Source organism: Euprymna scolopes, chromosome 35 (genome assembly GCF_053919585.1).
Source record: "Euprymna scolopes isolate OS-2025 chromosome 35, ASM5391958v1, whole genome shotgun sequence".
In the NCBI taxonomy this organism is placed as follows: domain Eukaryota; kingdom Metazoa; phylum Mollusca; class Cephalopoda; order Sepiida; family Sepiolidae; genus Euprymna; species Euprymna scolopes.
In genome coordinates, this window is record NC_136516.1 from 19,823,258 (window position 1) to 19,837,911 (window position 14,654).

The window sequence follows — 14,654 nt, forward strand, 5'->3', positions numbered from 1 at the left end:
AGTAGCCCCCTACACCAAAGTGGCAATGTGCCTTGTTTTGGGGGAAAATGTAATAAAAAAAAAAAAAAAAAAACATGTATGCAGTGTGATGATAAATCTAATTACAAACACTTGTCATAAAACGTCCTCACCAGTCATCAAATTTTGTTTATCTTATTCATCATTTTCAATCCACTCATAATATTCTTCACCATTCTAACTGAAAGTTCATTAACTCTTATCCTTGAGTGGTTTTTGACCTTCATAAGTAACGACTCATTAGTACGCAAAAAAAAAAATCATTCTAAAAATCATCTATAATTTTGTTGAGTCTATTCAATTTACAACCTGCAAAATATTCTGCCAACAATTTACGTTAACTATTCTGTCCCTTCTTCACAATACTTTGTATCAAAATTCAATACACAGCTGACAAACCTTACTTCTGCTAGAAGTAATGCCTTTCACTTTTTATTGAAACTGTCTCTTTTATATGCATATTAGATGCCCTGAAGTCTCATTACCTCCTGAGATTGCCAGCCTTTATTTATCATTCTTGCTGACATGGACACTGCATGCTGTACAAAATCAGATTTGTACTAATTTTTAATCACACTCTCATAATATTCTTCACATATGAATAGGTCTATGCGTGTTTACTGCACGGGCCATGATCATTAGCTTGTTGTGCCGGTCCAAAGTTATTTGATTCTGACATCGGTCAGTTTTGGGCTTGCTCCAAAGTATTTGGTGGAATTTGTATTACTTGACAGGAATTACAATGTGAATGCTTCAACTTAGATCCCTCTCCTGAGGCTCTCCGTCTCAGTTCAGATACACTCTGGCTCCAGTGGAAAACACTTAACCGCATGAAAACAGGAATGGGGCGATTAAAAGTTATGGCCAACTATAAAAACTGACTCAACACTCAACGAATGTGAAAAGGAGTGGCATATACGATGCAACACTGCCTCAATCCATTACCTCCCATAATTTGAACCTATAACACGGTCGTTTCAAAGTCCAATGTAAAAAGTTCTTGTTGAGCCATTCTTTTAAATAATCAAATTCTGCCCAATGTTGTCTCACCAACTGCCTAACACTCATTAACTGTTATCCTCCAGTAGCATTTGGGTCTTTATAAGTAGCGATTCTTCTTCTACTACAACAACAAACAAACAAACAAAAATAAATAAATAAAGTCAAAGAGAAGCTTCTACAGCTATATGCAGCTTCTAACAACATATCAGGAAGAGACTAGTGTCGCAGCTTTGAACCAGAAGGTTACAAAATGCCATCAATACTACTAATATGAAGCATTTTTCTCTGGTTTAAAAGCAGCCTAGGTTCAGCCTGAGGACAGGAACGGGGCAACTAGAAACTGCTATGGTCAGATGGAGGCTACGAAACTGACCCAACCACTAGTGAATGTGGAGAAGAGGACCATATGATGCAATACTGATTTGTCTGCCATCTACTGCCTGATTGACGCAGCTTGAAAAATCTTGCAGAACTGGGAAACTATTGTACGATCACATATTTCAAAGATACGCAAAGAAGAAGAAAAAGAATCTGTCGCAGTGTCAGTTGTAGCTGAATCACCATTGTGATCATGTCACACTCAACAGCACAAGACGAGTACTCAATGTAAATCAGTAAAGCTCTGGGTATGTGTGATACCGTCACTTCGCATAGAAATTGGAAATTGGAATCCTGACGTTATCTGTTGATAGCCGTCTGATTGCATCAGTCCCCAGTGATTCCCTTCTTGGCCAGGTTTACTCTTGCCTGGCTTCAACTCCAACCTCTTTAGGTTTTTTTTTTTTTCAGTTCTTGCAGGGAGGTGTCGACGTCCTCCTACATACGTAACAGTGCAGATGAGCGAGTGGGAAAGTATCAGCAGCAGTGAAGAATGACTATCTTGAAAAGAGATTAGCAGCAGCAGCAGAAAAATTCATATCTGTAAATTAGGAAGTAGGGTTGGTTGGTTGTTTTTTTTTTTTTTTTACACAGTGATCACCACTTATCAAGGCCCGGAAGCCACTCAGGGATAAGTGTTATTGCAAGTACATTACGTTAGTGTGGAGATTTGATGAAGTGTTTACTTAAGGGGGCAGTTCATTAGGAATTTGTTAACGTTGGACTTGAAGACATCCAAGTTGTAGTCCGGTGGGAAGCAGGCAGACGGAACAGAGTTTTACGGCATATCAACCCTTTTCAGGTTATTTAATGCCGAATCCAAAGATTTTGAAGAAAATTTTTTTAATAGAATGTATTTGTTGTTTTCAAGTCGGTTTTTATTCAACCCATAGTTGGGACCCTAACAGGTACTACCACTCCGGGTCAGAGTGGACCTGGGAGCAATGGCAGTTAAGGGGTGGCTCCACACTCCCCAAAGGCCGCAAGCTGGCACCTCACCACTGGATATAGTTTAAGGTCACACCCAGGACCTAGGAAGTATGCACAAGAAGAAAAAGGAAAAATAGAAGAAATGCACCACATGGTCGAGAGAACAAAAGTGCGCATCAAAGTCAAGGATGAGAATGGGCTGGCTGTGACTGGCATATGGTCAGAGGAAGGAGAAACACAATCCAAAATGAACATGCGACAGCAAAACCTTTTTTAAGTTGTGCCAAAAGTAACAGTAATAAATGCTTTTTTTAAAAAGGAAAAGATGCTGACCCAAATTTTTATTTATTTCTTTCCTCTTCTTTGTATGTAACAATGTAACACTCTTACATATAGCGTCTACGATTCCTGAATGGTCACCCATCTATTCATGACTAAGCTCAATGTTATTTAACATTGAAGATCTAACCAGAACTGGTGTATCAACACGATTATACCCATAGATCAGAATATATATACTTTTGACAGGAAATCTTAAATTGAGGCGTTTTTTTCTAAGTCATCTCCATTTGGCTACCCAGTAGGAAAAAGAGGAAAAAAAAATGTTATTTTTGAATTATTTAACCAAGAACATTAAAATAAAACTAACAAAATACGAAAAAAATAATTTGCAAAAATAAATAATTTATTGCATTTTTGATTTATGTAACAAATAGAACCATACTAATCCTAATACGCTTTTTTTTTTTTTTTTTTTACGACAGATTTAGAGAAATAAAACAAAATATGAATAATAGCACAAGAAAAAGAGGAAAAAAAAGTGGTTTGAAGTCAAAGAAAAAATGAAAAGAAAAGAAGAATCAATTAAAAAGTTCTTTCTTTTTTTTCTTTTTTTTCATTTTCTTTTGTTCAAAATAATTGGATTTCTCAAGTTTCAATAATCACGTTTATTATATTCCTCAATTTTTTTAGATGAGGATTGATTATTTGCAATATTTGGATTCTTTGGACTACTGCTCTCATCTAGAATATTATTTTCACAACATTTCGGTCAATGTGATCTCCTCCGCAACGTATAAAGTCCGCAAGGATTCATGGCATAGTGGATAAAGTACCTTGTAAAATTCAGTTGTTACACTCTTCTCAAAATTGATGGTTCAATCCTCAGTGCAGGCAAACACTCAAAATACAATTGCAAATTACTTAGGATTTCTACCTTGTCATGGCTGACAGAATGAGAGCAAGCTACTCTCATAGGTTAAATAAAGGGTGTCGTCCAAAATTCTGTACAGATTCACGAATTTGAGAGAAAGTTCGACAAGATATACCTGAAAAGGTACTTCATCTACTACGCCAGGGGTTTCCAAAGTTTTTTAGTAGGGGTGGGGATGGGGGCATATTGCTGACTTTTTAGAGCTATACGGGCTAAAAATAAAAAATTTAAAAAAAATTAAAAAATAACCTTGACATGTTCTGCTTACGAGCTTTGCTTTTTAGTGAAACTGGTTCTACAAAAAGAAAAACCACAACACTATTTTCACACATTTCCATTGTTAAATTTTTCCTGAATATTTTTTTACATTTTTCCTTAAGAGCTCCACATGCCAGATCAATGACTTTGATGGGCCGGATTTGACCGTAGTTTGGATACCCCTGCATTACATCACAGGTCAAGGTACACCTAAAGAAGGTTGGAGGATACATCAACCAAAACATTGTGAAAGTAACTCTCAAAATGAGGACAATAGTCCGAAGGATCCAAATAATCACACATATTTATTGAAAATTTAGTTATTCAATAAAAAAAAAGTTAAAAAGTGAGTGTTAGGAAATTATCATTTTTGCACAAAATTACTTTTAACCCTGTATTAATCGCCTGAGTGTTCCAAACATGGTTAGTCCCATGGAATGTTTATGCACCCCAATCAAAAAATGTTTATAGCGTTATTATTTTGTAAAATATAGTTATCCTGCTTTGTTCAGGATATATCTACAGTTCTTGTTGAACAGTTTGAATTACTTGTAACTTGTTGATATTAATATAGGACGTTTAGCAAACCATCTATAATCTTTATCTCTCCAGCGTCATTACCATCTGAGCTACCAACAGATGGATACGAAGGGTTAAAAATTAAGTGACTGAGCTATAAATATTTAATTTTACCCATGCATGAAAGTAATAGCAGGAGTAATGTTTTATTTAACTTTATCTGACAAGGTCAATTGTTTTTCTATTTTAGCCCCTTAGCAGCTATTTTTGCCAGCTAAAAATCAAATCGCATTTTTGGTAGAGACTGTTTCGCGCATATTATTGCCTATACACTAATTTTATTTGAATTCCTTAACCCAGCGTTAGTCAACTGGGTATTCCAAACATGGTTAGTCTCATGGAGTGTTTATTCACCCAAATACAAAAATGTTTATCGTGTTATTATTTCGTAAAATATAGTTATCCTGCTTTGTTCAGGATTTATCTACAGTCTCTGATGAACAGTTTGAATCACTTGTATCTTGTTGATATTAAAATAAAATAATACAATTAAATAAATTATAAAACTAAGGAAAACTTTTTTAGATTTAGATCAAATTAATTTAAAAAATACCTACAGGATACAACAATTTATGTTATTTTTTTAATATCTATGATGAACACAAAATGTTTCCATGAATTAAAATAGCAAGAAAAATGAATGTGAGTTCACTAGAAACATTAGCTTTTAATCTGATTCATCTCCAAGGAAAACTGTGATACAACTGCACTGTACCACGTGTGCTATACCTTCACTGAGTCAGGAGAGTACTAGGAGGGAGGAAAAGAAATAAGTTGCCAACTAGGAATTATGAACACTTAAAGCAAAATTGGGTGACAAACACCCCATGGGACTAACACAGGGTTAATTTTACAGTCAAAAATCAAGTTAGAAAGTACTTTCAGTTCATCAGTTTAAAGGCTTTAAAATTACTCGTGAATTTTGAAGAGGAATGATAGTAAAAACACATGTCAGCGACTAACAGCTTAAAAATCGTTGTGGTCGCAACTTTTGTGAAATTTCAAAAATAATTTTGATTTCTTTAAAACAAACAAATGGAAAATAATTTCTGGCATGAATTAAAGTTTAAAAGCAGACGTCAAGTATTACAGTTCATTTGTGTTACTAAATATTAATTCTAAGTTCTTGTCCGGAATATACTTGTAATTGCCTACAGAAAAGTAGGATTTCATTTTTATGGTGAAGGCGAGGATAGGGGTAATTTAGCGAACGGTGTTAATCTAAAATATCTATTTTTCATACTGAAAGTATCGACTGATATGTTTTGAAGGAGACAGGAAGATATTCGTTGATAAAACAAAAGTCTTCTACCCCCCCTCTCCTGAAACCACAAATCGGTTAAAATAAGAACAAACTTAATCAAGAGGAGAAAAGGAAAGTGAAGAAAGTTGAGACGAAATTTGACAAAGAAAAGAAGAGGAAGAGAGAAACAAAAAAAAAAAGTCAGAAAAAGAAAAAAATCAGACAAAAAGGAAAAAAAATAGACATAAAGCCCTAGCAATTAAAAATCATAATTCTGCTTTTTCTGAATTACAAGAAAAGCAAAATTCCACCAGAAAGCGAAAAACTTACATCCTGAATAATATTGGTTGAGAATAATAAGTAACACTGACCTGAAAGAAATCCTATGGTCAATTAAAGAAAATGAGTTTTAATCTATATAAATAAAACAGTAAATATATGTATGTATGTCTGTGTAAATATTTAACCGATAAACTCTTAAACTACTAATCACATAACACTGAAATTAACAGGAAATAGTAATCATACACTAAGGATGGTTTATAAGGAATAAAATCTTTGCTTGAATGGATGAATAACATGTACAGAAATATGACGGCAAGTTGAAATGATAAAATGTTCATTTCAACTTGCTATTACTTTTGCACATGCATAAATTCATTCATAAATCTTTCTTATTTATTTGTTGGGTTAGCTGGAATGCTAAGTGCTTTGGTTTTGATTCTAGCTGATAGCATCAAAGTCATTGTTGTTTAAATTTTTGAAATCACTACTATATACAAGGTACAATATAATATTCATGAGAGAATTGTCACTGTAATAAGAAATACGAAATCTGGATGGATTAAAATATATTTAAGCATTTTTTACAACCCGACAACAAATTAAATATTATGGTATCCATTTGATGCACAATTAGGGATTAATAAAGATTATTCACCACAATGCCACATTTACTCTTATTTTTCTTTGGAAACAACTGAGCTGATCTGGCTGAAATTTTGTATGAACCTTTGTGATGATATAAGGTGCAGCAAATTAAGTATCGTGGTATTTGTTTGATGTTTAAGGATTAATATGAATAAGTATTGGCACTTCTGCATGACAGTTACACGAGGTCGAATGTTTGTATTTTAGTTTCAAGAACCGCCGAAAGAAAAGTTTGTGCAAAATAAAATTATATTTTTATATATTTTTATGCAATCTTTCTATACAAAAAAAAAAAAAAATTGTTCTTAAACTTCTATAAATATTTCATGTTTATTTAAAAATTATATTTTGCCACATTTTATACAACCTGACTGAAAAAAAAAAATTTAAAAAACAACAAATGTTCCATGTTTTTATTATATTTATTATTTCATTTTCAATTACGAAAAAAAAATTATATTAATACATTAAAATTATATTTTGATACATTTTTTATACAATAAATGTTTCGATTTTCATATATTTTTGTGTTATTTATTTTGTTATTATATATTTTTGTGTTATTTATTTTGTTATCATATATTTTTGTGTTATTTATTTTGTTATCATATATTTTTGTGTTTATTGTTATTATATATTTTTGTGTTATTTATTTTGTTATCATATATTTTTGTTATTTATTTTGTTATTATATATTTTTGTGTTATTTATTTTGTTATATATTTTTGTGTTATTTATTTTGTTATCATATATTTTTGTGTTTATTGTTATTATATATTTTTGTGTTATTTATTTTGTTATCATATATTTTTGTTATTTATTTTGTTATTATATATTTTTGTGTTATTTATTTTGTTATATATTTTTGTGTTATTTATTTTGTTATCATATATTTTTGTGTTATTTATTTTGTTATCATATATTTTTGTGTTTATTGTTATTATATATTTTTGTGTTATTTATTTTGTTATTATATATTTTTGTGTTATTTATTTTGTTATTATATATTTTTGTGTTATTTATTTTGTTATCATATATTTTTGTGTTTATTGTTATTATATATTTTTGTGTTTATTGTTATTATATATTTTTGTGTTATTTATTTTGTTATTATATATTTTTGTGTTATTTATTTTGTTATTATATATTTTTGCGTTATTTATTTTGTTATTATATATTTTTGTGTTATTTATTTTGTTATTATATATTTTTGCGTTATAGTAAACACTTGTTTATAGTTGAGATTCATATAATGGCTGCTAGATGGCAGTTCTCCAAGAACAGGAGTCGATAACATGTCTCTGATGCTAATATGTAACCGTCATGCAGAAGTGCCTTAGTATTTTTTTTTTTTTTTTTTTTTTTTACACGGTGGTCACCACTTATCAAGGCCCGGAAGCCACTCAGTGATAAGGGTTATTGCAAGTACAGTACGTTAGTGTGGAGATTTGAAAGTGTTTACTTAAGGGGGTGGTTCATTAGGAATTTGTTACCGTTGGACTTGAAGACATCCAAGTTGTAGTCCGGTGGGAAGCAGGCAGACGGAACAGAGTTCCACAGGCATGCAGTTCTAAGAAAGAAGCTTTGTTCATGGAATCCACGTTTTGATTTAGGCACAGATAAAGAGTGGGGGAAATTTTTCACAGTGGATTCAGCTAGACGGGTGTTTAATGCAAAAATGAACACAAACACTACCAAATTTAATCATTAAAATAGAACCCATAAACACAGCGCCCTTATACAACAGACAAAGGATACAACTAAAATTTCCACACTCGTAACAAAATAATGTTTCTGAGTTTTTGAGATGAGCATTGATTGTTGGTATTATTTGAATCCATCAGACTACTGTTCTCATCTTGAATGTCATTTTCACAATGTTTTGGTCGATGTAACCTCCGGCCTTCTTTAGGTGTGTCTTGTCAAAATCTGGAATGTTCTTATCAAACTCAGGAATCTGCACAAAATTTTGAACGGAACGCTTTATTTACTTCACGTGGGTAGCATGCTCTCATTCCGTCAGCCATGACTGGCTAGAGGTTGTAAGCAATTTGCAATTGTATTTTTCAATCGCCCACACTAAGGATTGAACCTTCAAGAGAAAATATCACTTTTCAATTGAATCTTCAGGTGCATCTTGTCGAAATCGTGAATTTGGACGGAATTTCAAACGGAACCCTTTATTTACTTCACGGGGGTAGCATGCTCTTGTTCCGTGACGCGGTGGTTAGAGTACTTGGAAAAAATCAGTCGTAAAAAGTGATATTCTCCTGAAGGTTCAATCCTCAGTGTGGGCAACGGAAAAATACAATTACGAATTACTTAGGATATCTATCCAGTCATGGCTGACAGAACAAGAGCATGTTGCCCTCATGGGCTGGATAAAGGGTTCCGTTCAAAATTCCATCCAAATTCCCGATTCCGACAGAAACATTCCAGAGTTTGACAAGATACACTTGAAGAAAGTCCGAGGTTACATTGACCGAAATGTTGTGAAAATCACAATCAAGATGAGAACAGTAGTCCGATGAATCCAAATAATACGAATACCTTTCACACTCGCACATTAATTAATCACGTCACGCCCTCCCGTATGTTTCAGGTCTTCTCACATGTGGATGAACCAGTGGTTGTTTATTGCTGGGCATCAAGAGTGATAATTCTTTGCTTATGTGCATACAATGACAACAAACTTGAATGCCTACCGGAGAGAACTTGAATACCTACTGAACACTAACCTTGACTATTTAAGGTCTCTGTACAGGGTGTGTCAAGGTAACCCGTCACGAGGAAAATTTTCCCCTAGAAGTAAACTGACTAAATATTCAAAATCACATAATATTTGCGGCCCAAATAAGAACTCCTCGGTATGGCTAACCCACTCTAGCTTTTACGATGAATGGTACACCTTTTCCAAGTGATGTTACCTCAAGTAACAACACAAAGCTGGATACTCCACCAGACTAGATGAATTCTTGTCCTGGAATCCAGTAAGACCGAAAAAAAGAAAGGAAAACATTAAAATGATCAATTGGGGAGAGGAAAATTATGTTCCAAACTTCTTTATTAACTCGTTGTTTGAGATGTAAACGAGAACTTTAATAGAGCTTTTGAATATTTGTGTATCTTATACAAAATGAAATAATTAGTACGTGGAGGAGAGGTGGCGGGGGGGGTCATCGGATTTTTATCTGTTTGTCAACTGTTTCATGACTGCGCATGCGGGAATTGTTCACATCATGTTAAGAATAAGTAGGTTTGAAAACACTTTTTAAAGATCGTGTCAAGCTGGCTTAATCGTTATCATACTTGACACACTGTCTTTAGGTTTTAGTTTCGATCTCAGCTAGAGAATTTAATTTTTTTTTTACTTATAAGAAGTGAACTGTTTAGAAAAAACAATACTCGCATGCGCATGCCTCTGTTTCTTACCATTTTTTTTTTTTTTACTTCATTTTTTTTTTTAAGGAATTTAAGGTTACGTTTAACACTGGCAATGCTGGGTACATTTTCTAGTAAAATATAAATTCTACGTGTGTTTGTTTTAAATTTTTAATGATTAAATATTCAAAATCACATCGTATTTTTGACCCAAGTAAGATCACCTCGGTATGGCTAACCAACACTGGCTTTTACAAAGAATGGTGCACCTTCTCCAAGTAATGTTGCTTATAGTAACATCATGAAGCTCCACCAGACTAGATGAATTCTTATCCTGGAATCTAGTAAGACCAAGAAACCAAAAAGAAAGGAAAATATTAAAATGGTCAATTGGGGGGGGGGGAAGGAAAATTATGTTCCCAGCTTCTTTACTAACTCAGTTTTTGAGAGATAAAAGAGAACTTTAATAATCGCTGATCCTAACACTGTGTTCCATGGTTTCCTTCTCTTCTCATTCTGGCCATGTCGGTGTCTCTCACACACTGGTAACGCCAAGGAGGCGAGCATGAGTCCACAAATGTAAAAAAAAAAAACAATCAAAAACACATTCCATAGTTATCTGTTGCACTCTGGATGTGTGGGTATTATTATGTTGGAAAAATTTGAGCATGATTTGCGACTCCAAGAATTATTCTTTTACATTTTTTTTTTAAACTTAATTTTCAATTGCTGACATTGATAATAAAATAATAAATCTTTCTTGATTAAAAAAAAAACAAATCAATGAAACTAAAATTGATATAAACCATAAAAAATGAATTTAAATAAAAACGGCACCAGAAAAAAATGGCAGGGTAAAAATGCCACAAGTGTATAAATAAGAAAAAAAATAGCACAAGTGAAAAATATAAATGAAAATCTCAATGAGTTTATCAAAATCTTCGATACAATATATAAATGAAAAAAAAAAAACATTAAGAAATTTGTCAAACAGAAATGAAAATTATAAAAATACATTTAAAAATCTTTACCTTTTTAAATGAAATTCTACCTTTTTAAGCGATTTTAGAATTGGAATTTTGAATCGTGTCGGAAGCGAGAATTTGGAAAAAAAAATTTTTTAATTGGTAATTGTATAGAAATCAGGAAAAATATTGGAATTGTCTCATCACTCATATTAATATACATGCACGCAATTACACAAATGAAGATACACAAGGTACTCCCCCTCTTCCAAAAGAAAAAAAGAAAAAATAACACCCATGGAATCATTAATAAAATTCACAATCCTTTCTACATTCCAACCATATTTGGTACAAATAAACGTCAATGTATGCCTGACTTGTCTACCAAGAATGTCCAACAGTCTTTTTTTTTTATCAGCATCTAATGATATGCGAGAACCCTTTGTGATCTTCTCATCAGTACGAGGTGTTATCCTAAATTAACTTCAAACTCACCGGAATATAACCTCCCCAAAATACTATCTTTATCGTTATCTCAAATAATATCTATCAAAACAATCTAGGCAGTTCAAAGAAAAGAGTATGTTAGCACTATTAACAATTTTGCACATCGTATCCAGGTGTGTTTATCATCAAACTGCGATAAAAACAAACACTGTCTGAGATTTACAACTGCAACTTGGTGGATAAGTCCAGAATAAACCAAAGTTGAGTTTTACCAAACATGGTTGAATAACAGAAAGGATCGTTAATTTTATTAATGATTCCAAGGGTGGGATTCTGGGAATGGGGGCAAGTAGGGCCACCTTGTAGATAACATTATTAATAAGAAAATAAACTGTTATAGTCAAGATCGTCCATTTTTTTTTTTTTTTAATTATTTCTGGTTTCTGCTCTGTAGGAGGGCGATGGTGACAAGCAAGATTTGGTCCCTTTTGATTAATGATTATTTTCTTTGGATAGCATGAAAGTTCCTCCACTCCAACTTTCCCATGTTAAAAATGGCTTTTTTGTTTACTGGACCATGTCAAATGTGCAGCAGAAACCAGAAGTCAAAAAATGGTAATCTTGACTTTAAGCAAAAATCTTACCCAGACAAAAAAAAAAAATTTCCTTTGGTTTCATTTACAATCATGAAAAATAGTGATTTTTTTTTTTTAATGAAAAATTCTTTCTTTTTTTTTAAATTCAATTTATTTATTATATTGCAATAACAAAAAGATATTTACTGTAACAAAAAGTCAAAGTGATAAATTCAATTTTGGGATTTTGTCCAAAATTACACCTATATTAAAAAAAACAAAAATAAAGAAAAATCTGTACGTACCCATGACAAAATGAAAATATCATATTCCAAAATTCATATAAATTGATCAAGTAATTTTATTTTTAAAAAAGAAAATCAAATTTTTATGAGCGTCTTAGACATGACTGTCTTGTTTGCCATTAAAAAAAATCGGAAAAATAAGGAAATAATTCAATAATAATTCAAACTTGCAAGATTTATATTATGTCTATGAATTCCCATTAATTAAAAATAATTTTCTTTATAAAAATAAAACTACTTTATTAGTTTATGCGATTTTTGGAATATGATATTTTCATTTTGTCATGAGTACATACCTCATAAAGATTTTTCTTTATTTTTGTTTTTTTAATATAGGGTGACTTCTGAACAAGCACCCAATTTTTTAATAGTTTTAAATGCTTTGATGCTCAAAATAACAAAATATAGAAATAAAAAAAATTTCTTTCGAGTCATCCATCATTCGATGGTGAAACAAAAACAAAAATTAAATTACAACAAAGTCGAGATTAAATGGAGTTTTTTTTTTCTTTTCTTTTAAATTTCGACGGTTTACAGATTTCCGCTTAATAGATTTCGATTTCCAAAAATATTCTTGGGATCAACATAAGCCTTCAAGGCTTTCAATGCACCAACGCCAACATCTCCGATCGTGCTTCGCAACCATTTCTTACGCACTTTGCCCACTGAAATGAAGAGAAAAAATAAAGATTGATTTTTTTAATTAAATTTCTGAATTTTGAGGATGAGGATTATTTATTCGTATTATTTGGATTTTTTTGGATTACTGGTCTTATCTTGAATGTCATTTTCACAATGTTTCGGTTGATGTAAACTCCGGCCTTCTTTGGGTGCGTTTTGTCAAAATCTGGAATGTTCTTGTCAAACTCAGGAATCTGCACAGAACTTTGAACGGAATGCTTTATTTACTTCACGTTTCGTCAGCCATGACTGGATAGAGGTTGTAAGTAATTCGCAATTGTATTTTTCAATCGCCCACACTAAGGATTGAACCTTCAAGAGAATATCACTTTTCAATTGAATTTTTCCAAGTACTCTAACCACTATGCCACGGGTCCTTGTGGACAAGAAAAAATATAATTGCAAATTAGTAAGGACCATTATCCAGTTATGGCTGATGGAATGAGAGCATGACCCCTCCCCACACCTTCCGTGAAGTAAATAAAAGAGTTCAATTAGAAATTCCGTTCAAATTCCCGACTTCGACAGAAATATTCCCAATTTCGACAAGACACACCTAAAAAAAAAAAAAAAAAGGTCAGAGGTTACATCAACTGAAACGTAGTGAAAATGACACTCAAGATGAGAATGGTAATATGAAGAATTGAAATAGTATGAATCTTTTATGTTTTGAAATTTGTAAGATGAAGATTGATAATAATATTTCAATTATTTGACTGTTCTCATCTTGATTTGTTATTTGTACAACTTCAGCTGATACAACTTCGATCTTCTTCGGGTTTTTCTTGTTTAACTCGGTTATCTGTACGATGCAGCATTAGTACTCTATCTTAGCATGCATTCTACTCTTATGCAGGTAGAGAACTGCGTCAGGGGTTATAATCGGCTAACGTCTTCCCTAATTTTCTGCGGAGCGCTATCGGATGTAGTGACAAAGCAAATCAGTTCCTTTGCTTTGTTCTTTCATGCCTATATCTCGCCTGTGCATATATTATCTATTGGATACGCTTTTTGTATGATGTTTGAAATTTTGTTCTTTTATGCCTATATCTCCCCTGTGCATATATTATCTATTGGATACGTTTTTTGTATGATGTTTGAAATTTTGTTCTTTTATGCCTATATCTCGCCTGTGCATATATTATCTATTGGATACGTTTTTTGTATGATGTTTGAAATTTTGTTCTTTTATGCCTATATCTCCCCTGTGCATATATTATCTATTGGATACGTTTTTTGTATGATGTTTGAAATTTTGTTCTTTTATGCCTATATCTCGCCTGTGCATATATTATCTATTGGATACGCTTTTTTGTATGATGTTTGAAATTTTGTTCTTTTATGCCTATATCTCGCCTGTGCATATATTATCTATTGGATACGTTTTTTGTATGATGTTTGAAATTTTGTTCTTTTATGCCTATATCTCCCCTGTGCATATATTATCTATTGGATACGTTTTTTGTATGATGTTTGAAATTTTGTTCTTTTATGCCTATATCTCCCCTGTGCATATATTATCTATTGGATACGCTTTTTTGTATGATGTTTGAAATTTTGTTCTTTTATGCCTATATCTCGCCTGTGCATATATTATCTATTGGATACGTTTTTTGTATGATGTTTGAAATTTTGTTCTTTTATGCCTATATCTCCCCTGTGCATATATTATCTATTGGATACGTTTTTTGTATGTTTGAAATTTTGTTCTTTTGATTTCAATAATTTCATAAACATTTATTATAAAAT

At 32.2% G+C, this 14,654-nt stretch overlaps 1 protein-coding gene across 1 annotated transcript in view; it reads right to left on the bottom strand.

Annotated features, from left to right (window-relative positions):
* Positions 1–12,144: 12,144 nt before the first annotated feature.
* The window catches only part of LOC145259722 (alkyldihydroxyacetonephosphate synthase, peroxisomal-like), a 65,420-nt gene continuing 62,910 nt past the window's right edge, over positions 12,145–14,654 (bottom strand). Inside the window, exon 20 of the mRNA XM_080117409.1 lies at positions 12,145–12,889. Coding sequence (XP_079973535.1) covers positions 12,756–12,889 — 134 coding nt within the window. The 3' untranslated portion in view covers positions 12,145–12,755. The remainder of the gene's footprint in view (positions 12,890–14,654) is intronic.